Source organism: Desmodus rotundus, chromosome X, assembly GCF_022682495.2.
Source record: "Desmodus rotundus isolate HL8 chromosome X, HLdesRot8A.1, whole genome shotgun sequence".
NCBI lineage: Eukaryota > Metazoa > Chordata > Mammalia > Chiroptera > Phyllostomidae > Desmodus > Desmodus rotundus.
In genome coordinates, this window is record NC_071400.1 from 16,286,812 (window position 1) to 16,309,113 (window position 22,302).

The window sequence follows — 22,302 nt, forward strand, 5'->3', positions numbered from 1 at the left end:
ATCAGATTCATCTGGAACACTTGTTTAAAAGGCATCTGGATAAGTATGACTTGGTGTTTCTGAGCTGGGTCTGAGAAACTTTGATACTGGCAACTCACAAGTCATTCATCAGGTGGCCTCCTTACCCTATAATTCTGTGGAAATGTATAAATGAGCAAAAACTAAACTGTCTACTACGTTGCATAGCATCATTTATATAAACACTGAGTTACTCAACACTCATTTATTGGTGGACATTGTACCAAGCCACAAACATGGTAGGTGCAAAAGTCATGTTTTTTTAAACATCCAGCTATCTGTATAATTCCTTGCTTCATTTTGTCCTTATAAACACAATTGTCTGCACAATGCTAGAACATCCAGTTGATTTAATGAATCAACTAGTTTAAATATACACAATAACTTCACCATTAATACTGAGTTATTTTTGAAAAGGCTGAAGTTTTGGCTTCAATTAGATATAGCTACCCTAATGAAACCAGGGAATATAATTCAAAGCTTAAAGTAGAACAGTTCCTAAAATGATCCTTAGATTGTATCCTGAATTTAACCATTTAAGAGGAGAGGAAGCCTGTGACACACCACATATGGTTGAGGTTAATGCTCAACTTGAGGGTCTGTGAGGTCCTCCACTTCTTTATTCTAGATAATACATTTAACAATCAAACATAACTATTCGAGATGCTCAATTTACAGTTAACACAGAAATTGTAATATTTTTATAGCACTGCATAAATGAGTTATATCATCTATTTTACCTAAAGATTCTACCAGGAATTTCAGTTCTGAACACCAAACTTCTGTGAATACATACTTTAATCTAAATTAATGTATACGTGTGCACATGGAAGCCATGACTTCTTTATTAAATACCACATATGTACCAAATAAGTTTTAATTTGTGTAGACTACAGAAGCAATCCTCCTCCACCCCAACAAAAAAATGCCCAAGGCCACACATTTAAAGAAACGATTGCAAATTAAAAACAAATGTACAATTACCTTTTTAAAATAATTTAATCTTAATTAACATATCTATATTATATGTAGATGTTCAATTTAAAACACTTAAAAGCAAGTGTATAAGATTTGGTAAAATATTTATTGTGTATGAAGATTTCATATTTATCAATTGTCAATTGATTTTCTGATTTAATATTTGCCCAATAGAAAACCATACTGGTTAAATATAAATTCAAAGTTTATTTTATAGTTTTTATTTTAAAATAGGGAAGTACTTATTGGCCTGTGTTCAGATTTTCAAGTACTATATTCCAAATATTCATTCACTTATCTGAAGTGATTACAACATTAATGGAAGCATTTGGGCCTAAATTCAGTGTTCAAATAGCTGTATTATGCAATTAGTCAATATGCAATTACAGGGAATCTAATGGAGCCAGATGCAAGCAAGCCAGACACATGCAAACTGGAGATTAAGACATCCTCAGTTTTATGCATATAAGCAAATTATCCAGTTAAACGGCTCACTAAAGTATGAACTGCATCCATTTTTAAGCAGTTGGACCAGTGAATTTTCATTTCACCAGTTCAGGAAAATGCCTTAAAGCTCGCAAGCTGTTCAACACTGTGAAGGTGGTGTGAATCAAGTACCCATAGCAAAGACAAAAATAAATAAATAAAAAAGATGTCCTTAATAGTTTCCCTTAATTAGGGCTTCTTTTCCCTCCCCTACTCAACTTCTTTCACAATAATGTCTTATCAGAAAGTCACTTCTGGGCAGTCTCATTCACAAGATTAAATCTAGTGCCTTGGACATAAACATTGTGTTTCAGTGTTCAATAACATAACATTCAATGGAAGAAGCTTCATTTCACACCTTTGATATACCCACAAATCAATCTTTAAAATCATGGAAGGCTCAGAAATGATCAAGGAATAGACGCCTGATGAAACAGATGCACAGATGCTGTGCTGGAAGAAAAGACCAATGCTGAAGTGCATAATGATTCTGAAAAGATTTCTTTATCAAACATGTCATTTGTTTGAAAGACCAGAGCTGTTGGCATCAGATGTGGGATATCAGCTTGTTAGCAAAGTGAAACATGATGGCTGCTAGACACTGGCGATTGATGAATCAATTGAAATCACTGATGTTGCTCAACTGAATGTCTTCCTTTAATATGTCAATGGTCAGAAGTTAACAAAATACCTTCTGTTTTGGGTTATCACCACATCCAATAAGATGTTACATTTCATTAGGTACCCTGGCTAAATATCTTTTTTAAAGAATAGTGAAGCCTCCAAAGAAATATTATCAGCTGGCCAACCAATTACAAACTCTGCTGATGATTAACTATAAAAATATGGGTGTAGCTTTTCTGTGTAAGTTCTGTCTGGGTAACATTAGTGAATCATTTGTAAACAGTTAAACAGTTTTTATGCACTAAATTTATATCAAAATGTTAAAATTCATTTATTTATCTATACCACAAATAGCTTCCTATTATTGACTCTGGGCCATTTACAGAGAGAATTGTTGGCAATAACATTTTTATCATTTCACTCATGAAGTTTCTGGTGACCCGATTTTTTTTTTAAAGACTGTTCCCCCAAGGAAAGTGCAATAAAAGGCAACAGGAGTAGGAGCACTTCTCTAAGAATCTATAAATTTGTTCTTCAGCCCCCACCCCGCACCCTCATCACTGTTCTATGAGAAGACTGTGCTGACTGACTGACTTGATCCTTTGGACTATAGAGTGAGTGCACCTATAAGAGGATATGTCCACAGGAGGCACTACAGCACTACACTAGCTATCAATTTTGAAATTGGTCATTTAATATAACCTTGCTTTTACTATGTAACACACAACCAATACTTAAAATTTAAGTTTACCACAGTGGCCTCACCAGTCTGCATTGGTGAAGTCACTTTCCATAGAGTCACTTTCCCTTTTTCATTCACAACAGCATAGGATGAGAAGAAATAGTCAAATGTTGGCATAGGAAATTTGGGCTACATTTAAGGGCGTTTCTGAGCACCAATGAACATGGTAATAAGGTCCCCAACAAGACTGAAGAATCATCTCCTGTGCAGACTCTTAATAACTGAATACATATATTGAGAGAGACAGAGAGAGAGAGAGAGAGAGAGAGAGAGAGAGAACTGCACTGCCCATATAGTCACCACTAGCCACATGTGGCTATTGAGTTCTTCGAATGTGACTAGTCCTGGTTGAGATGTGCCATAATTATTAAATGCACAACAGAATTCAGAATACTGGCAAAAATGTAAAATATCTCATTAATAATTTTTATATTGATTACATGTTGAAATAATATTTTGGGTATATTGGGTTAAATAAAATACATAGCTGAACTTAAAAAAAAATTAAGTTTAACACAGGTGAACCCCACGTTTAATAGGGTAGGGTCAGTAAGAAAAAGAGAGACTGCCCTAGCTGGTGTGGCTCAGTGGATTGAGCACTGGCCTGTGAACCAAAGGATCGCCAGTTCGATTCCCAGCCTAGGGCACATGCCTAGGTTGCAGGCCGGGTCCCCAATAGTGGGGAGAGGGGGCGCGCAAGAGGCAACCACACATCACATTGATGTTTCTGTCCTTCTCTTTCTTCTTCCCTTCCCCTCTGTCTAAAAATAAATAAATAAAATCTTAAAGAAAAAAAAAAGAAAGAGAGGTACAAAGGAAATAATGAAAAGTCTCCAAGGCCTCTGTACAAAAGCCATTATCATTCAGCAGTACAAACTCTCTGGGAATCTCCAGTTCCCCAAAATCAGTGTGAAGGAAAGAAATACTCATACTCACCACTCAGTTCATCTGAGAAGAGCTTAGTGTGTTGCTGTTTTTGTTTTGTTTTACAGCATAAATCAACCTATAACTGAGAAAAATACATTTCAAAATGCTGTAATACAGCATTTCTACACTTTCCATCTAGCCTCAATTTTCTTAACATAAAATAATCAGGGTATCTTTTTAAAACATAATAAAACCAAACGTATAGTTATTAAGTTATAAGACTGGTAGCTGTTGCTTGCTTTGTTTTTATCCTGAGTGAGGCCATCACCTAGGGAGTCCATAAACTTATTCTAAGGACGCTGACATTGGTCAAAACATTTCAGGGACTCCTCTTTGGGAATTGCTTTCAGAGCTACCTTTAAGATCCACAAGAAAATCAGTCTCATTACTGTATAGTCTCACCCATGTAATAATAACATAAATTTAGTAGAAGGAAACTGAATAATTTAAGATGTCATAAAACTTAATCTTTTAAATACAAATGCCAATTTTCACATTATAAAATTATCACTTAATTTAAATATAGTAAGAATAAGCCTGTTGACTACAAGTTTTATCAAATCAAAGTAAACCATTAAATTACTATGTTTACATATTTTAAGTACACAACTTATATTTATCTAAGAATAAATGTATTTATTGGAAGAGAATGAAAAACAGGCAGTTAATAACATTTAATGTTGTGTGTTTAAATATTCATACTTATGTTCATAAACCCACATGCCTGATCTAGTGATTATGCTTATGAAATGCTGTATTTCTTATATGCCCTTAAGTCTCCATCTATTTTATGAAGACTGCATTAATTTTTACCCCAGTACAAATAACTGTAAGTTTTTAGTAAAATATTCCATAAGATTAAAATAAGAAACTTTACCCAAAGCAAAAACCAAAAGCTACCTACAAGAGGAAAAGAAGGGAAATAACATTTGTCCACAGATGATTCTGTGCCAGGCTCCTTATGGGTATTTTCTTGTTTAATCCTTAGAATAAACCTAGGAGGTATTATTATCACAATGCAGCTGACTTATGCACAACTTTGTAGTTTACCTTTCTAAGGGCTTTAAAAATAATCCCATTATAATACTCCACTGTCTGTGTGAAAGAACAGCTCTTTTTCTTAAAAACAAAAAATTCTACCAGTATTGTTATGGGGATACAAAAATGTCACGTTTTAGGGAGCTAATAATCAATGAATTATAGTTTTTCTTGACTGGCCTATATTCCTACTCCAAAATAAATGAACATAAAAAATCAGAGAGAGGTGAGTAGTTTTCCCTTTACTTAAAAATGACAGTATCATCAGTCTACTTAGCAGAAATTTTAATAAAACTGGATCTAAAGAACCAGTAGGAATATACTCTATCAGGCTGCAATTTGACAATACCTCATCATGGCATAATCATGCCAAATAAATAGAATGATGGCCACTCACAGATTAGATTAGATTACAGATGTTAAATTTAAAATGAGAAATCAGTTATCTAGAGCTCCAAGAATCTTTCTGAAGTGTCTTCATCTTGTCTAACACCACAGTTAATTAATGACAACTTGTGTTTTAATAGCACCTACATTCCATGATTCTGTAAGTGTTCTCATCAATGGTTGCAAGTTGTCTGCCCCATGAACCACTTTGGGGCTTCTGAATAGTACATGTAATGTGCTATTCTGCAATGCCTCCTCTCTGGAGGCCCCCCTTTTCCTTTGAAGTTATCTTCAGTTTTGTCTTTCTCTCTCTTTCTTACCCAAGTAGTGGTGTTCAAATGCTCTTTTTTTTCTCTCAAACTCCCTTCCTGCAGTTCTTCCTTCTAGTCACCTTAATCAATCGTTGACTCTGAATTCTTTCCCTGACCTCCCCAGCACCTGGTGAGTCCCTCCAGGAAAAAACTGAGAGGTCAGAACAGTTGGTTGGGATTTGTTCAGTAGGTTTTTTTTCCTCAAAATTTATTGCTCAGTGAATTCCCAGCTATATCATGAGAAATATGAATAGAATAAAAATTGTCCCAATTCAACAGGTTAAACAAGGTTGTTTAGAGGCTATAGTTGTCACTGTAAAAAGACAATAATCACAAAATAATTTAAATGGTTTTATTTAGGTCAAACAACAGCTGTAGAGATCCTGGGTATTGCTTTTTGAACACAAACGTATGAAATTAATAAAACAAGTGTTCATGTTTCTAGTTTAAAACACTTTAGTTCTACATGTTGAATGCAGATATTTGAAAGAGGTTTTCGACAAGGTCAACACAATGCATGAGATAATACATAGTGGGGTTACAAATTAGACCACTCTTCACCTCCATACTGTAATTTATAATTCGGGGGGGGGTACTTTTTTGGTTTTTCATTTCACAAATGATTGTTCAACACAGAATGAAATACACCAAAAGAAGAAAATAGTCTTTTTATACCTAGGGAAAAAGCTACTACTCTTAAAATGATCACAAGGTAACAGACAATCAAATTGATGTGGTTTTCTTTGAAACCTCATCAGTAAATCATTTCTTGCACAGTAGGTTCGGCATTAACCCTGCATTTAGCATAGGTAGTGTTACAGAGGGCTGGCTGCTGCAAACCAACGTCAGTATCAAGTTCTTCGTCAGGAATTAGAGACTGTCCCGGATACCAAGCAGGACAACACTGGCAAAAAAAAAAAAGTGAACTGCAGATAGCTCCAAATAGGCTACATTTACTCTTAGAAAAATTTTATAAAATGTTAGTTGGATATTTTGTTTTAAATGCTAGTTTATAATAAAACATTGTGGAATCTGTTATTTTTAACAGTTTATGTTCAAATGGTCTTTACATAGGTTGTTTTAATAACACATTAGGTAATATATACATCCTATTGGAGATCAAACATTATAAACCTGCCACCTAGTGAAGGCTATTTTTATAGTACTGTAAAGCTCACATTTCTCTGTATTCATCAAATTTGTAAACAGATTGAATTGTCACCACATTAAAAAAATACAAAATTGTTTGCTTTGGTAGATAAGTTTTTTAAAGAAAGATCTTTTCTCTAGTTTTAACAGATTTTTTCTTTCAAAACAGGAGTTCCTTTAATGTTATTCAAAGTTTTGCTCCTAAACTACTATAAGTTCAAATGCTGTGAAAACTCCACCATTTAAATGCTTTCTGCAAAACTAAGTGTTTTTCAAGCTGTAAATTTCCATAGTAATCATACAAACCAAACGTCAATGGGAAAAGCAGTGCCCTTTGGGGTCATCATTAAAAAAAAATTGAGTTCTACTAATTTATCATTCTCCAGTTTTGCCGAAATTCCATTCACTTAACTCCTATGAAAGTCAACCAGACTTTTACCATATCAAATGACCCAAAGAACACCACAGGAATCCAGGGGAGACAGTTCAGCAGTGCATCTTTAGCTTGGTTTTAAAGTCAATTTAGGAGACAATCTGGGTTCTGTAGTTCTTAGAGGCAAACTGCTTAACCACTAGCTCAAGGTTTTTCAAATGAATGAACATTTCACTTTCCACTCTTCTGGTACCAAGAGCTTTTATCCAGGAAAAATCTCAAATCTCAGAGTTTTAACTACAGCTTGGAAAAATAAGTATAGAGCAAGCACCATCTACTTCCTTTGATCTCAAAGATGTCAATACCATAGTCCAGCGAGGGGGTAAAAGGGGAGTGGCTGAGCCCAGGAAGGAAACTTCACCCAAAGGGGAAAAAAAGAGAAAGATCTGTTGGGTGGCAACTTCAAAACAAGTTTCCAAACTGTCTGCAGTCCCTTTGACTTGAAGGAATCACACATAAGAAAAGGGCAGAAAATACTACAGAGCATGCTTATTTTAATTGCCCAGGGGTTTCCAGCAAAGCGCGACAACTTAAATGCATATTCCAAATTCTTGCTCCAAAGCCGTATTCTTTGTGCACTGAAAAGGAGGAAAGACAACCTCATCAATTGTTCTCTGCAGATAAAGGCACTGTTTTGCAGATTTCCCCCATATCTAGGCCAGCTTTGCTAATGACCTGCCCACCCACCTGGGGTCCTCCCTACAGTGGCCTAAAGGAACTGCCCCAAATCTTCAGCAATCCAAATACTTGATAGTGGACTGTTGGCCTTTATGAACACGCAACGTGAAAGAATTTGTGCCGCTTGTTTTCCTAAAGGAGCCGGGGGTCAATAACCACAATTTTTAATCCCACATTTTAGTGAATCTGCAGCATTTTTCGGCGGAGAAAACACGAGTGCAAGATCCCAGAGCTAACAGGAGTTCTCTCACACGCAGCATTAAGGCAGTTAAGCAAAAGCTGAATGAAAGTTTTAGAGATCATGGCCTTTTTATTTTTAACGTAAAACCACCAGCTGTTAGAGCACACAGAAGAGCTTCAACAGCGTCACTTTTTATAAGACCATGTTTAAATGAGATGTGCAGAAAACGGGGCGGGGGGGGGGGGGGCTGGGCAACGTGGTAGTTCAAAGTCGAAATGACAAGACTGTGTGGATAAACTGGGCCATTTTATTTGGAAATGGTGCCTACGTACTCGCTTCATGGGCCTCGCCATTGTCCTATAACATTGTCCACTCACTGGCATTTTTAAGGAGTGGAAGGTGCTGTGGAATTCCGACCCGTACACCGTAACTCAAAATGAAAACTGAAGCCCGAGGTGGACGGGTGGGGGCTGTTTTAAGTCGGGTCGGAAAGGTGGGTCGGCTTCTGGCGGGTTTCATGTCCAAGTGCCCCTGGGAACGTCAACCCCCAGAAGGCTCTCCAACTTCTCACTCCCAAAGTGCCCTGAAAGAACTTATTTGCTTACGCTTTTTTATTTTTTGGAACAATTTTGTGTTCGGTCACCACGACCTACATTCTCCTGCAAGGCTCTGTGAACTGGGGAATAACAAGAGTTTAAACCACACAACAGTTCTGCAGCTCACAGCCTGAGCTTTGCTGCGCTCCACGGGGGTTCACATCCGGCCGCCATATTCACAACTCAAGAGCCGCCCCAAAATCGACCCCCCTTTTCCCACATGCCTCTTTTCTCTTCCCTTGCGGCTCAGCTGAGGCCGCGGCGCAGTAAAGCCGCTTTCAACTTTGCCCCCCACCACCTAGCAGCGAAATCCAACCCGACGGCTGAGGGGTGTGCGCCTGCGCGGGGCGAAGGTGCTGGAGTGGGGAGGGGACGGCAGGCCCCCGGCAGCGGCTTGAAAAGGCTCGAGCTACGGGGAGCGGGGGAGGGGTCGGGACCCGTACCGAGCTTCTTTCCTGCCAGCAGGTCCTTGCTCGGCCCTGGCCCGGCTCTCACAAGTGCGCGCTAAAAACCCACTTCAAAGTCTGTTCTCCCCGCAGGGGCAGCCTCTCACACGGACCTCCAGCCAGGCCCGGGGCCTCGCCACCCCTTCCAATCCCTAACACCGCTAAGAGACCGGAGTGCCGAGGGAAAGGACACTCGCTTAAGAGCGCCGGGAACTCAGAGCAGTTTTCGGGTGTACAAGTACCTTCCTCCTTCTCCTCCTCCCACCCCCGCCTTAAGGAATGGAACAGAACTTTTGTGGCCAGCGTTATGCCGTGCCTTCGGAGCTCACCATTGTCTGGGCTCCTATTGACCCTAGGTCCGGATTAGGCGGCGGCTGATTCCTGCTTTACAGCCCCGTCGGCCTAATGACGCCAGGAGGTGATGGGGCGCGAAGCGCCCTCGGAGCCCAGGCGACTGCCGGCTTACGGCCGCCGAGGGCCCGGTAGGTGGAGGTCAAAGGGTCAGCGGGCCGAGACCGCAGGACAATCGACCGTAGGAAATGAGGTCCCCCCGCCCCCAGCTCCAGCTTCTACTCGTGTGGACAGAGAATTTGGGCGCCCCGACGAAAGGCCTGAAAGACAGCGGAGCGGGAGTCCTGCCTTCCAGAACGTCTGGTCTCATCGCGGGCAAATCCCGACTAGAGACTTGAGACCTGAGGGTCAGATACCTCGAGAGAAATATCAGCCTAGCTACCAAGCCGAGAAACGCTCTCCAGGGAATGAGCACGCCAGTGGCAACTCTTTGAGAAACTTAAGTGGAAAGATGCCCTTAGACTGTTTTCATTTGTTTGGATGGAGCGGGTAGTTATACAAGGGAGAAGAGGGAGCCAGGGGACAAGGAGACAGCAGGCGCCGAGAAGGGGGAGGGGCAAGGAAGTCCTGAACCCAACTTTCCTGGGAGGCTTTGTGAACAGAGGCTGTCCCCGCTGGCTCTCCAACCTTGAAAGTAGATAAAACTGACTACCCTGCTTAATCTGGAGCCAGATCTTTAACCTTCCAAACTGGATGAATGACAAACTTCTGTGTTGAAGTATACACCTCCCCCTTCCCCACCCAACAGTAGAAATCTTAAGCTAAAACACCTGTTTTGGAAGATAGTGGGCTTTTTAACAAAGTTCTTACCAGGAGCAAGAATGAAATTAGAGGTAGATTACTTAGACTCAGACCCTAACTAACATTCATGGTTTCCAGCTGATCCATCTTTAGGCTTGCAAGATTTTGTTTGGGGGAATGGGTGGGGATGCTTATTCTTTTAAGATATTTTCTGAAAATTCAAGAATGTAAATGTACACTGCCAGACTCAGATTATAGGAAGAAAATCTGTGAAGTTTCCTACTAGTAAAATAAGCTTCTCTTGGTTAAAAAAAAAAAAAAAAAAAAGAGAGATAGAGAGAGACAGGGAGGCAGGGAGCATAGACTGCTTGACAAATATGATACTACACCCAAATTAGAGGAAATTGTGTAAAACTTTCACATTATCTTAACATTGTTATCATCGTCAGTTGGCATTTTCTCCTGTTCTAACATAGTACTTTACAGTAAAATTTTCAGTAAAATAATTTCAAGCCTACTCAAGAAAGATTAAACTCTTCTTTATCTAAGAAGATATTTAATATATGTAATGGGGGTGGAGGGAGAAGCGAGTTTCCAAAAATTTTTCATCCAACTCACCACTCTACTCCCATTTAAGGTTAGGTTGAAGTTAGGGTGGGGGTGGAGAAAAAATCTATGAACAAAACAGTAAACTGTTGAAGTTCACTTAATATTTCAGAAAAAAAAAACTATTCTATTTAGATTTTAGTTAGAACATAATCACACCCAATCTTGTTAACATACACTTTGTGAAAATTTGCTGAGTATTTAAAACACTCTCTGGTTTGAAGTGAAGGAAAAATCCTAAAATAGGAATTTGGTCCAGCATCCTCAATGTCAAGGTCAAGAGTGCAATGTCTGGGGTAGGAGTGGTATGGCAGACTGACCAGGTTACTTGCTCATTACTTGTGAAGTCATCCCAATCTCTGTTCATGGTACTCAGGCCCTTGCCTTTTCTACTGGCAGAGGAAAGTACAAAAAACAAAAACAAAACAAAACTCCATTCTCCACAAACAAAAAATTTCATCCCAAAGAATTTGCAGTTAGAAACTGTTAATAATTGTCTGCTGATAAGCATCAGTAGATAACTTAAAATATACTTCTTCAACTGTATCCAGGGAATCAAAATTTCTATCAGTTCTCTGAGCATGTCAATTTAAGGTTGATTTATTTAATGTTTGAAAAAAATCAGGCACCAAATACAAAAATGTTATAAATAAGATGTGCCAAGACTTTATTTCTTCAAAAATAACAATAAACAGAATTCTAGAATTCAAAATGATTATCTATAATACCAAATTGACTGCCACCAGGAAAACCTAAAGCATTGTCCCTTCAAGAGAAGGTACTTAACCCTATTCATTACATTTCTAAATTCTTTACAATTCCTTATCTCCAACATTCTATTAACTGATTTGCAGGCTGTTTATTCATGCACAGATTGGGCTCTCAATATTAAACAGCACCCTCATTTATTTAAAAAAGTCTCTTAATACTCTACCCACTCCAACCCCCCAAAATAGTAAGCAGATTCTTTTTCATTTAACTGTAAAAAACTGTCCATCTAAATGACTTGCTTCACTGAAGATTAAATGGATTGTTAATATTTTATCACAAAGCAAACAACCATTTTTCATTATTATTGATTTTAATGGAAACAATGCTCTTAACATCTTTGCCTACAAACCATGAACTTTAAAAATACATATTTTGCAAATGTTTTTCTTTCCATAATAAATTTCAGAACTGCGCAGTTATCACACTGCTATAAAATGTCATGAATAATTGTGAAAATTAATTGATTATATACAGCAAAACACATCCCTTTGCCTTCCAAAATTATAAATGGACTATGATTTTTTTTAAAGAAGCACTTTAACCATACATAGTAAGCACGGCTCAACTGGCCTTACTCATCACCACTATTTCAGACATATGCTTACTTTTGAAAATATATAGATAGCTAAATAGATTTGATAGATTAGATAAATCATAGATACAAACATACATGGGCATATGGGTGATCTCTCAACAGAATAGACAGACATGCATCCTGCCGCAATGTTCATTTTTATGTAAGCTAATAAAAAACTAAGGGACATAAAACTCATTAGGTAACCTTATGTTTATATATGTAGGACAGGGATGATTAAATCCAGTTCTCAGTCTTTGAAGTACAAGATTGAGATGTCATGGCCACTAACTGAATTGATCAGTAATATTTGACTTGCATGCCGAAAATCTGGGACAAACACATTTAAACTCAAAGTTAAAGAACCATCTGAGCTATAGATAAAGAAAGGAGGGTATTCCCAGGTGGAAACTGACAATGTAAGGAATCTATACCACAGTAGAAAAATAATTTAACAATTTAAAAAAGGGATCTGAGTGAGTTATAAATAACAACAAACAAGATTCATTTGCTCACGTCTCCTCTTTGTAGGAGGCTGTTACAGAACATGAGAAAGGAGTCAGTGGTTCAAAAATTGTAAATTTTGTTCTTCTTTCAAAACAATAAAATTTAATGCTAAAGCAGTTATAATCAAAAGCTGTACAGAATTTGTTAGAAAACATTTATCCATAAATATTGTTCAGTTCCCGGCACTTGTAGCAATAATTAAATTACAACGATAAATATGGCATCAATGGATATTTACAAAAAAAAAGTTATTACAAAGGCAACTGTATACTAAATGTCACAATCTGTGTAGAGTAACATCACATCCTCAGGCTGAAAAATACTGAACAGTTTTGACCCCATTAGACAAAAATACATTCACAAGAGTAATGCTTTGAGGAAAAGTTCAAGACATAACAGGACTTTGGCACGGTTTAAGACTGTGAGAGTTTAAACAATCACCACTAAGGCGAAGAATTTTCATCAGTTTAACATCTCCACCACCAAGCCCTCTATAACTTCCTTTCAAGAAACAGGACAGATGTTAAAATGAACTGAAGGAGTTTAGGTATGGGATGTGCACAGCAAGAGAAAGGGGAGGAAAAAGCAGTGAAAATATTACTTAATCCTTCACATGTGAAAACATATTTCCTAATCCTGAGAAAAGGGCATGGCTACTTTTGGATCTTACCCAGAAACCATCCTGGACAATTGCAATTAACAAGCTATAGCCCTATTTATGGCCTTTTGCCTTAAAACTCCATTTCCATTTGACTGGTCTCAGTTTTCTTTTAAAAATGCATTTGGTCCATTCTATGGTTAACAGGGTTTGTGTTTGTATTTGTCCTCAGACGTACCATTCGTTAAAATTGGGAGGAAGTCCAGGGTTGTGGCTGGTGCTAGTTTGAACTGCAGAAGGGGTTTTAGTGGTATCTTTACTGTTTGCAGAAGCTATAGCGGGTGGAGTGGAAGATTCATAGCCTGAACTGGCAGCAGGGGAGGAATCTGACCCTTGAGATTCATGAACCTAAAATTAACATGTATATATTATAATGAATATAATCCAACTGGCATTGTGCAAGCAAAAACAAGAGCAGAATTCGAGCACTTGTAAGAGCAAAACAGCCCAGTGACCCACTTAAAAGAGAAACGCTGCTGATTTTGTTTGTTTTTAATATCTGTATTACCAACGTCTAGAAAACCCGGAGATGTTCCCCAACAAAACAGTTTCAATCCTAATATTGACAAATGGAAAAAAGAATAAGGCACTGTTTTATTCATGCCCTTCAAAATTGTTTTCTCCGCGAATGGAGTGGAATAAGTACTTAATCTTTTGGGGTCCTATACAATACTCCGGACCCAGGTTTCATCAAGCCCGGTTTGGCTTGGGAAAGCAGGTACAGAAAAAGGTGGCACAGGCACCCTAGGCGCTGCTAGGTCTTGCATAAAATGTGTGGGAATCAGACCTCGCTTGTCATCTCTATTGTTTTATGGGAAGCTGGAGAGCGAATGAACCACCCATCCCCGGGTTCGGCGCGGGCACTAGTTTTCTACTCCGGGCTGAGCTGGGAAGAGGCAGCCGCTACAACCTCAAGCTCTGGCGAGCTTGGTTAGAGCTTCCCAGTAAACAACCAATTGTTCCCTCTGCTCCCTCCCCCCGCCCCCCGGCCCACTCCGGGTCCCCAAAATGGGTTGTAGGTGTCACGGCTGGAGCAAATCAGATTTAAAGTGGAGGGTACAGGTGGGCAGCACGGGCACTTCAGTTCCACGGCCCGATATTGGGCCCTGTATTTATAAACCGCCGCCGACCGCTAATAAAGAGGTAATTACCTTCATGTGCTTGCGCAGGGAGCTCGGGTGAGTGTAGGACTTGTCACACACTTTGCAGATATAGGGCTTGTCCGAGGTATGCACATGCATGTGCTTCTTGCGGTCGCTGCTGTTGGCAAAGCGCCTGTCACAGCCTTCAAATTCACATTTGAAAGGTTTCTCACCTGCAAAAGGCAAAAACGCAAAGCGGGGGAGGAGGGGATATGGTCAGGGCCAGGAGCTTCCTAGAGCCGAGCAGCGGGAGACGGAGCGCCCGGCGATCTTCCTGGAGAGGGAATGCCGAGTGGGGGCGGCTGCAACATCTCTTTTCCCTGGAGAAAAATGGAGAGCGCTGGTTGAGCCCACGGTTTTGGGGAGTGGTGGGCGGGGGTGGGGCAGGGCTGGCTCACAACCTGCCAGTCCCTTTGTTCTCGCGCAGGACGGGAAAGCCCCGGGCTCCTCCAAAGTTTCCCCTAAGTTGTACTTCCACCCTACCCGGCCCACGGCTCCCGACTCGCAGCCACGTTATTCCACTACCTAGGCGATGTAACCAATCCCCGGCCGCACAATGGACCTGGGACGGGACAATCACGTTCAGCTCCTTCTTTGTACCAGTTAATTTGCCTCTTTCAAATGCAGGGATTTTGCTAAGCCAGTATTAAAAATCTTGAGTCGTCGTACTTAACCTTCAGAAAGAAAACTATATAAATCCAGGGACTCCAGACAGTTTACAAGATGTTCAGAGCAAGCCACGAAACTGTGATGCCTTTTTTACTTTAGCTTTCCTCCCGGAGGACTGAATCGAACCTGGAACTCCAAATAAAAATAGTTTGACAAAGGTATTAGTCATTTAATTAGGAGATATGCCAATCACGGGTAAAAAAGAGCGGAAGTAACTGAAAGTTAGCTTTCATTAGCATTTCTATGGTTGCCTTTCCCGAATGTGTGCCGAAAGCTAAATCGCTTGTAAGCAATACGCTCTCAACACAATCGGAGTCCCTTCATAGTAACCCAGAAAGGGGGACAAAAAGAGGCGGCGCCAGTTTGTTCCTGGGTGCCAGAAGTTTCCAATTAGATCCTGAGACGGCAGAGAAATGTGCCCGGGAAGTTAGAAGTGGGCAAAAGTGCCACGGGGCGAGAAAGGCGAGACACAGAGGGACACTGACAGCGCTTCCTTTCCAAAAGACCCTGGAGGCGCCGCCCCTCTCTCTTGCCCTCAAGCTGAATGTCCGCCCCTCCGCGGTGTACCGCGATGAATCTCGCGACCCTCGCCCTTCCCCCTTACCTGTGTGGGTCCTCTTATGGATCTTGAGGTTCTCGGAGCGGGCAAAGATCTTCCCGCAGCCTGGGAAGGGACATGGGAAGGGCTTTTCGCCTGTGTGCACTCGAATGTGGTTGACCAGTTTGTACTTCGCCTTGAAGGATTTTCCCTCGCGGGGGCACTCCTCCCAGTAGCAGACGTGGTTGTTCTGTTCCGGGCCCCCCACATGCTCCATAGTGACATGTGTCACCAGCTCATGCATGGTGCTGAAGGTCCGGTCGCAGCTCTTCTTGGGCCGGCTTAGCTGAGTCTCGTCGATCCACTTGCACGACAGCTCCTGCTTGATGGGCTGCCGCATATAACGGAAGAAGGCGCCAGGTCCGTGGTGGGCCGCCACGTTCACGCCCATGTTCATGTTCATGGGACTGTAGTTTGAGAACTGTGCGCCGGCCGTGTAGGGGTCCGTGCGCGGGCTGGCCACTGTGCGGTACGGATCCGGACGGCCAAACAGCTCCCCGCGCAGACCCAGGTGGACCTGGTTGTTGTCCACGTGCCCTGTAGGCGACGGGTGTCCGGCGCTCTGCTCGTGCAGCCCGGGGAAGAGTAGATAACTTGGGGGTTCGGGAATACCAGCTGGAGCGTGGAGACCGCTCGCCGAACCCGCGAAGAGCGCATGCTGCCCGCCACCCGAGGCAGCCTCGCTGAGCCCGGAGCCGCGCTGGCGGAACAGAAAGTCGCGCGTGGAATTGAAGGCGGCGGAGGCGGCACCGCCGTAACTGGGCACCTGGCTGGTGTGGTGATGATGGTGATGATGGTGGTGGTGGTGGTGATGGCCCAGGGCATTTGCGTAACCCGAACTCTGCGGTGTGAACGCAGAGCTCTGGCCGGAAGATAGATCGTGAGCTGCGGCTGGGCTCAGCTTGAAGGCGGCGGCGGCGGCCGCGGCGGCCGCGTGGGGCGAGTCCCCGAAGGGACTCAGCCCCATGCCCGCCGGCTCGCGGTTGGGCATTTCGTGGTGGCGCGGCGCGCTGAAGCTGCCCACTCCGAGACCGGGGAACTGTGGACCTCCATCCAGGAGCATCGTCATGGGTGGGGCGTTCTGGGTACAGGCGACCCGGCTGCAGAGAGCGAAGGTGCGAGTGAAGAGATCTCCGAAGTGCTGTAGTCGGAGAGGGGTGGCGGCAGTTGGACACTGATGGGAGACCCCCAAGATAGTACCAGGGGCTGCAACTTTCCGTCGCTGCGAGTCTCCTGCAGAGGGATAGGAGGGAGGAGGGGAAGTAGAAGGAACTGGAGTAGGGAAGAGGGGGGTAAAAGGATGGGAGGGGAAGGGATGAGAAAGACTCTGGGACTAGATCTGGTTTAACAAAGTAAAAGGCGCGCACAAAGAAAAATAAGCAAAATAACAAGTGGAGGGCGGAGTTTGTCAATCCTGTCCCAGACACCCCTCCTCTCCCCGAGAGCACAACCGCGGGGCCAGAGGCTCCCTCCACACGGGTCTCCAGCCTGGGCTGCGCTAAATAGCAGAGTCGGCTGACGACCGCCGGGCGGGCAGTGGGCAAGAGGCAGGCTCGGTCCGCGCCACTCGCCCTTCGAGTCCCAGCCTCCTCGCCTCCCGAGTAATGTCCTTGGACTGATAAAGTCAATCACTCACTCCTTTCACATAAACAGAGCGGGAGGCCGCTCGGGGCGCACCAATGGGAAGACAGCTGGCCCACGGTCACCTGACCCCCGGCCCTGCATCCCATTGGCCGCCGCTACACTGATTGGCAGCGCGGAGTGGGGAACATGGCAGCCGCGGTCCAGCAACCACCTCTGATTGGGCCGTGACCAGGCGCTTGGCAGGTGAGGCGGCTGAGGCCGAGCGCCCGAGAGTGGGCTCCGCCGGGCTCACGCTGCTGTAGAGAACTGGAGCCAGGCTCCAGCCAGGGACCGGCAGGGCACAATCAGGCTTCTCCTCAGCTTCCCTCCGTCCCGAAGCGGGCAAGCACCACTCGCGTGCGCTCTAATCGCTTTCACCAAATGAACTCTTTCCCTCGCAAGGATCGTTCCCTCTGTCGGCGAGGCGTCTTACCATCCCGAGAACGTGTCCCCTCGGTGGCCGCGGGGTGCCGATCCCAGGACAAGCTCAGGAGTTCCGCGCTCACGGCCCACTAGCTGCATCCTCCCTACATGCACCGTGGGCCCTGGTGGTCCAGAGACCACGGAATGAGGTTAGCCAGCTCACCGTCTGTGCCTGAGCTGCTGCCGGCCGTTTGTTACCTAAAAAAGGAGAAATGATTACAATTAGAGCTGATTTCTCTTCCGTCTGAACCAAGCGTTGAATCTTTAGTTTTGAGTAGTGGCTATAACTTGCTGCCCACCCCTTCCCCACGGAACACCAGACACAACACAACAAACATATAACACAGTAGACACGCACGCAGCAGGAAACATGCACGAAACACAGTAAACATGAACGCACCACTCTAAACAGGCACGCAACCAAATAACAGTAAGCGCGCAAGCCAGTAACAACAAAACTACACAGAAAATAGTAAACGAGCACTCAACAGAGTAAACACGCGCACGTTAACACAGCAAACGCACACACAAACATAAATACTAAATATGCACAGTATACACTTAGCCTAGCCAGTGTATACAAAACATGCACACAAGCTAAACACACTATATAGCAAACTCACTAAACACGAACAGAATCCGTGCAGTTCTCAAACCACGGGGTTAATCAAACTCGAATTTTCAACACTTTCAAAAGCAAATGTAGGAGGGGGTGGGAATGAACACTGTGAGATGGAATTCCCCACCCCCGACCCCCCTCCAACAGCCAAGGCTTTGCTATCTTCTACTTCTACCCGGAGCAACAACGTGAATTCTTATCCATTAAGGATTTACTTTCTAGGGTTATGTATGGGATCACTCCCCACTTCTGTCTGGTGCAAAGTCTTTCCGGACATAATGACCAGGTTCAGACAAGGCTATAAATCTACTCATCTTTTTTGTGTGGTGACGCATTTGCAAAGAATACAGGCAAGTGAAAGTGGAAAGAAAAGGCCAGGGAAAAGATGGCTGTGATTGTCACATCCCTAACTGGGCCAAGTCCCAAAGTCTGCGCCTTGAGGAAGCCTCACAGCCTGGCCGCCATCTCTCTGTAGGAAACATCTGATCAAGTTCAGAGGCGCTCAGAGACACCGCCTCAAGCAGCGCTTTATAACTGCAGGCTTTCACTTCCTGCTCCCCAGTCTGCCTGGCCAGACCAACACTTCACCTACTTTCTTTGCCCGTTTGCTGCGGGGAGAACCTGCCAGTAGCACACTTATGGTACTTAACCCCCCTCCCATCAAACTCGCCCCAATTCTCCCTCTACATCAAGCTCCTGCCCCAGGTTGAAAGGTGAGTTCACTGCTAACTTAAATTATTACTTTACTGAGAACTGGCTCTCCAATAATGGTTTCAGTGTCTCCCAGCAGAATGTTTCTTTGGGTGGGAGGAGGGAGTGGGGTTCAGAGGAGAACAATACGCCTAAATCATGCAAATGAATTCCCTGGAGTCAGGTTTACAAAAAGGGAGGATTGCTTTTCTTTCTTTTTCTCCTCTCTATTCACTTCCCCCTTTACCTCTCTTCACCTTCCACCAACCCCCAAGGACCTTGGGCGGGTAGTTGGTTTGAAAAAGTTTGTATTTCCTCACAGTGCCTGTCCTGAGGAGAGAGATTCTCAAGGCTCATGGCTCAGGGGCGGGGAAGCGGTGACTGTCGAGCCCTAGCTTGGCCAAGGGTTTCCAGGAAGCCCCGTCAGGTATCCCTAGAACCAGGGGCCTTGACAGTTTGGGAGTCGGACTGAGGACAGAGGGCGGTGGAGGGAGCCCAACCTGCCCCTTTGAGGGGAGGGGTCCCTAACGCATGGCAGGGGGTGGATATTGCCGCTGATGACCTACCCCGTGCCCAGTGTCCGTTTTGATATGGCCACATTCCGATAATTAATTGCCTGCAGCACGTGCTCTGTAGTCACAGGAACAAAAAAGGCATAATTCAATTAGATCATCAACCGCGAAGTGGAGAGGGGAGATGCTTGTTAAGGGGCCGACCTGAGGCGGTTCAGCCAGGCCAAAACCGCGGGCGGTGGAGCCTTTCCTGGGGCAGCCCGGCCCAGCCAGAGGGTGCGACTCTGAGGAGATGTCGTCGCTGGGTGGGTTGCAGGGAACCCAGATGCCTCCAAAGGACAGTCTGGCGGCTTTGTGAACAGCAAAGCAGAGGCAGGCTATTTCGAATTATATTTAGGTTGGTTTGGGTGGAGGTTTCCTTTTGGGCGAAGGGGAACCCTGACCCTTGAAACACAGTGGAAATCGAAATATCTCCAGATACAGCAAGTTACTGCATGTGAAAACAAAGACGCCCCCAGCAAACCACTCCTGTAAGGTAATAATAATAATGCGAAGTTTTCCTGATTACCTGAAGTCCCTACCTCTCAACTCGCTTTTCCAAGGAGACCCTAGGAACTTCAGGGGACAGGGGGCTTTGTGGAGCTGAATCTGAGCGGAGTGGCGGCTAAAAGAGGAGAGCACAGAAAAGTTTTTCCTGCACATAGGCTGGGGCAAATGAAAAGACAGCTCTAGTTTCTTCGTTTCTCAGGTGGGGAAAGCACTCGCTGGGCTGGGCTGGGCTGGGCTGGGCTGGGCAGGGCTGGGCAGCTTGAACACAGGGATCATGGTTCTTATTTTATGCTGTAACCAAGGCTCTCTGGGCAGCTTTGGCTTACTGGGGTTTACATGTGTATTAGGCAGTGTAAATTAACCAATAAATCTGTTTTATGCATCCCCCAGTTGTATGTGGTCTGGTCTAAATATCCACATGTCTGCATGGATAGGAAATATAATGGGATCCTTTCCCTCACAGTGAGCTCAAACAGTAAATAAGAAAAAGATTTATTTTTATGTCCAAATCTGAAGCAACAAATAAAATCAGAGAAACTGATCGTTGCCAAATTAGCAAACCGTTTGAGCCCTAGTTTTTGAGATTCATCTTGGAGAAGCAGGAGGAAAACAGAATGTCCAGAGGGGCAGGAGAGATGGTTTCTCTGTACAACCCGAAGCCCCACTCTGTAGCACTTTTCTCTACACTGCAGCACCCTAAAAAACAAAACACATACAGCAAGTTGTGTTATCGGACAGGATTTCTTTCTTAAACACATTTTCTGTGGTGGACATGAAATTATCCTAAGTTGGAGACCTAGCAATTTTCTCTAAGTCCAAGGGAAACACTGCAGTCTTTTCTTCTGTTTTGTATTTAGAAAAGACTTGCAATCTAACACTCGCAACATTTTAAAGACCCTTTAAACTCAGCAAGCGGATTTCCGTTCTGCCAATGCTTCCTGATTTATTTCAATAAATGAATCTTTGAGTCCAGGAAGGGAATTATTCCAAGACACTGAATTTTGGTGCCCTTGCCTCTCCTTAGTGGAGCACAAAGTGTTTCTCTCGTTGAAACAGGTCCTTGAAACTCACCATTATTGGATTTTTTTTCTGGTAAACGACACTTTCTTTACATAAACCCCCGCCCTCTCTTCAGAGTTCCGAATCTTTTTAAAAGGAAAAACTGGAATCGCAATAAAAAATGAAGGGGGAAGAAAGCTGGGAAAGGAATGCATTTTTAACTCCTCTTTATTTTTATGCTAAGATAAAGCTCTTAATTGCTTTCAGGGGCTGAGCTGAACTATCTATCTCCGGAGCTCTGGGACCTCAGACGCACTAGCCAACCATTCATTTGGACTCCAGGCTTTATCAGCTACATCAGAGTTTTTGCTACAGTCCCATCATTTGACAAATATTTTATAAGCTCTAAATACCTTTAAAACTAAATATAAAATAAACAAATAGACATTGTTAATCAACTCTATTAAAAATATGTTTTGCCTTTGTCTTTTGCAGTCCAAGGCATATCGCTGCCCAATGTAATGCAAAGCAAAAAAGTCGGTAATGAGACATTTTCATTGTACTTGTCAATCAAGGATGTGTGTGTGTGTTTAAACTTCAGAGACACTGTCCGAAGTAAGTAGGGTTGAATCTGGAGAAGGAAAGCAAGGAGTTGGACTAAAGCTACCAGAATCTAGTTTGTAATAATGAAGAGAGCCCTGGAAATACAGGAAATGGAGTGAAATCCTAGGGGTTTGGACAGTGCTTGGTAACTAGACAACTCTAGGTGCAAGGCTCATGGTGAGCTGTGGTCCTGGCCAGCCAGGTCTTGTACCAATGAGTACCTTTACTACTCTGGGGGCACTTAGACATTAGCCTCCAGGCTCTAAGGTAGACTGGCAGTGGCTCTGGGTACCAGAGGAAAAAGTCACATCAGAAGAGTACTTCCCTTTCCTTTAGGATCAGAACCCCTTTCAGGTGGGGAGTACCCAGGCAAGGAGGGATGGAGACCAAGGTGGAGAAAGAAATATGCAATCATGCATTTCATTTGTGTTTACAGCACTTCCCCAGAGACCTGAAGAGATGGGGTAAGGAGAATGAATTGAGGGTGTGAAGCTTGCCTAACATTCTGAAGCACACATTTACCCAGGAATCCATGTTCCTTCTAGCTGCTAAATTCTCCATTAGTTCTAAAATATATGTGATTTCAGCTCCAAAACAAGTAGAGAGAAGCATTTGATTATCCAGATGTTTTTGCTCATTCATTCCTCTACCTTGAGACAGGATCCTGCACCCA

The 22,302-nt window shown here is 43.3% G+C and overlaps 1 protein-coding gene across 2 annotated transcripts; it reads right to left on the minus strand.

Moving 5' to 3' along the window:
* Positions 1-5,849: 5,849 nt before the first annotated feature.
* ZIC3 (Zic family member 3) lies at positions 5,850-17,231 on the minus strand. Of its 2 annotated transcripts, none has more exons than XM_053917287.1 (3): positions 15,618-17,231; positions 14,354-14,517; positions 5,850-6,415 (listed from the first exon to the last, which is right to left on the minus strand). In XM_053917287.1, exons 1-3 carry the CDS (start codon positions 16,678-16,680, stop codon positions 6,266-6,268), a joined length of 1,377 nt encoding a protein of 458 aa, XP_053773262.1. In that variant the 5' UTR covers positions 16,681-17,231; the 3' UTR covers positions 5,850-6,265. The 2 variants fall into 2 exon arrangements, with proteins under 2 accessions (XP_053773262.1, XP_024422276.2); XM_024566508.3 differs by lacking the exon at positions 5,850-6,415 and adding an exon at positions 12,608-13,550.
* Positions 17,232-22,302: the final 5,071 nt, after the last annotated feature.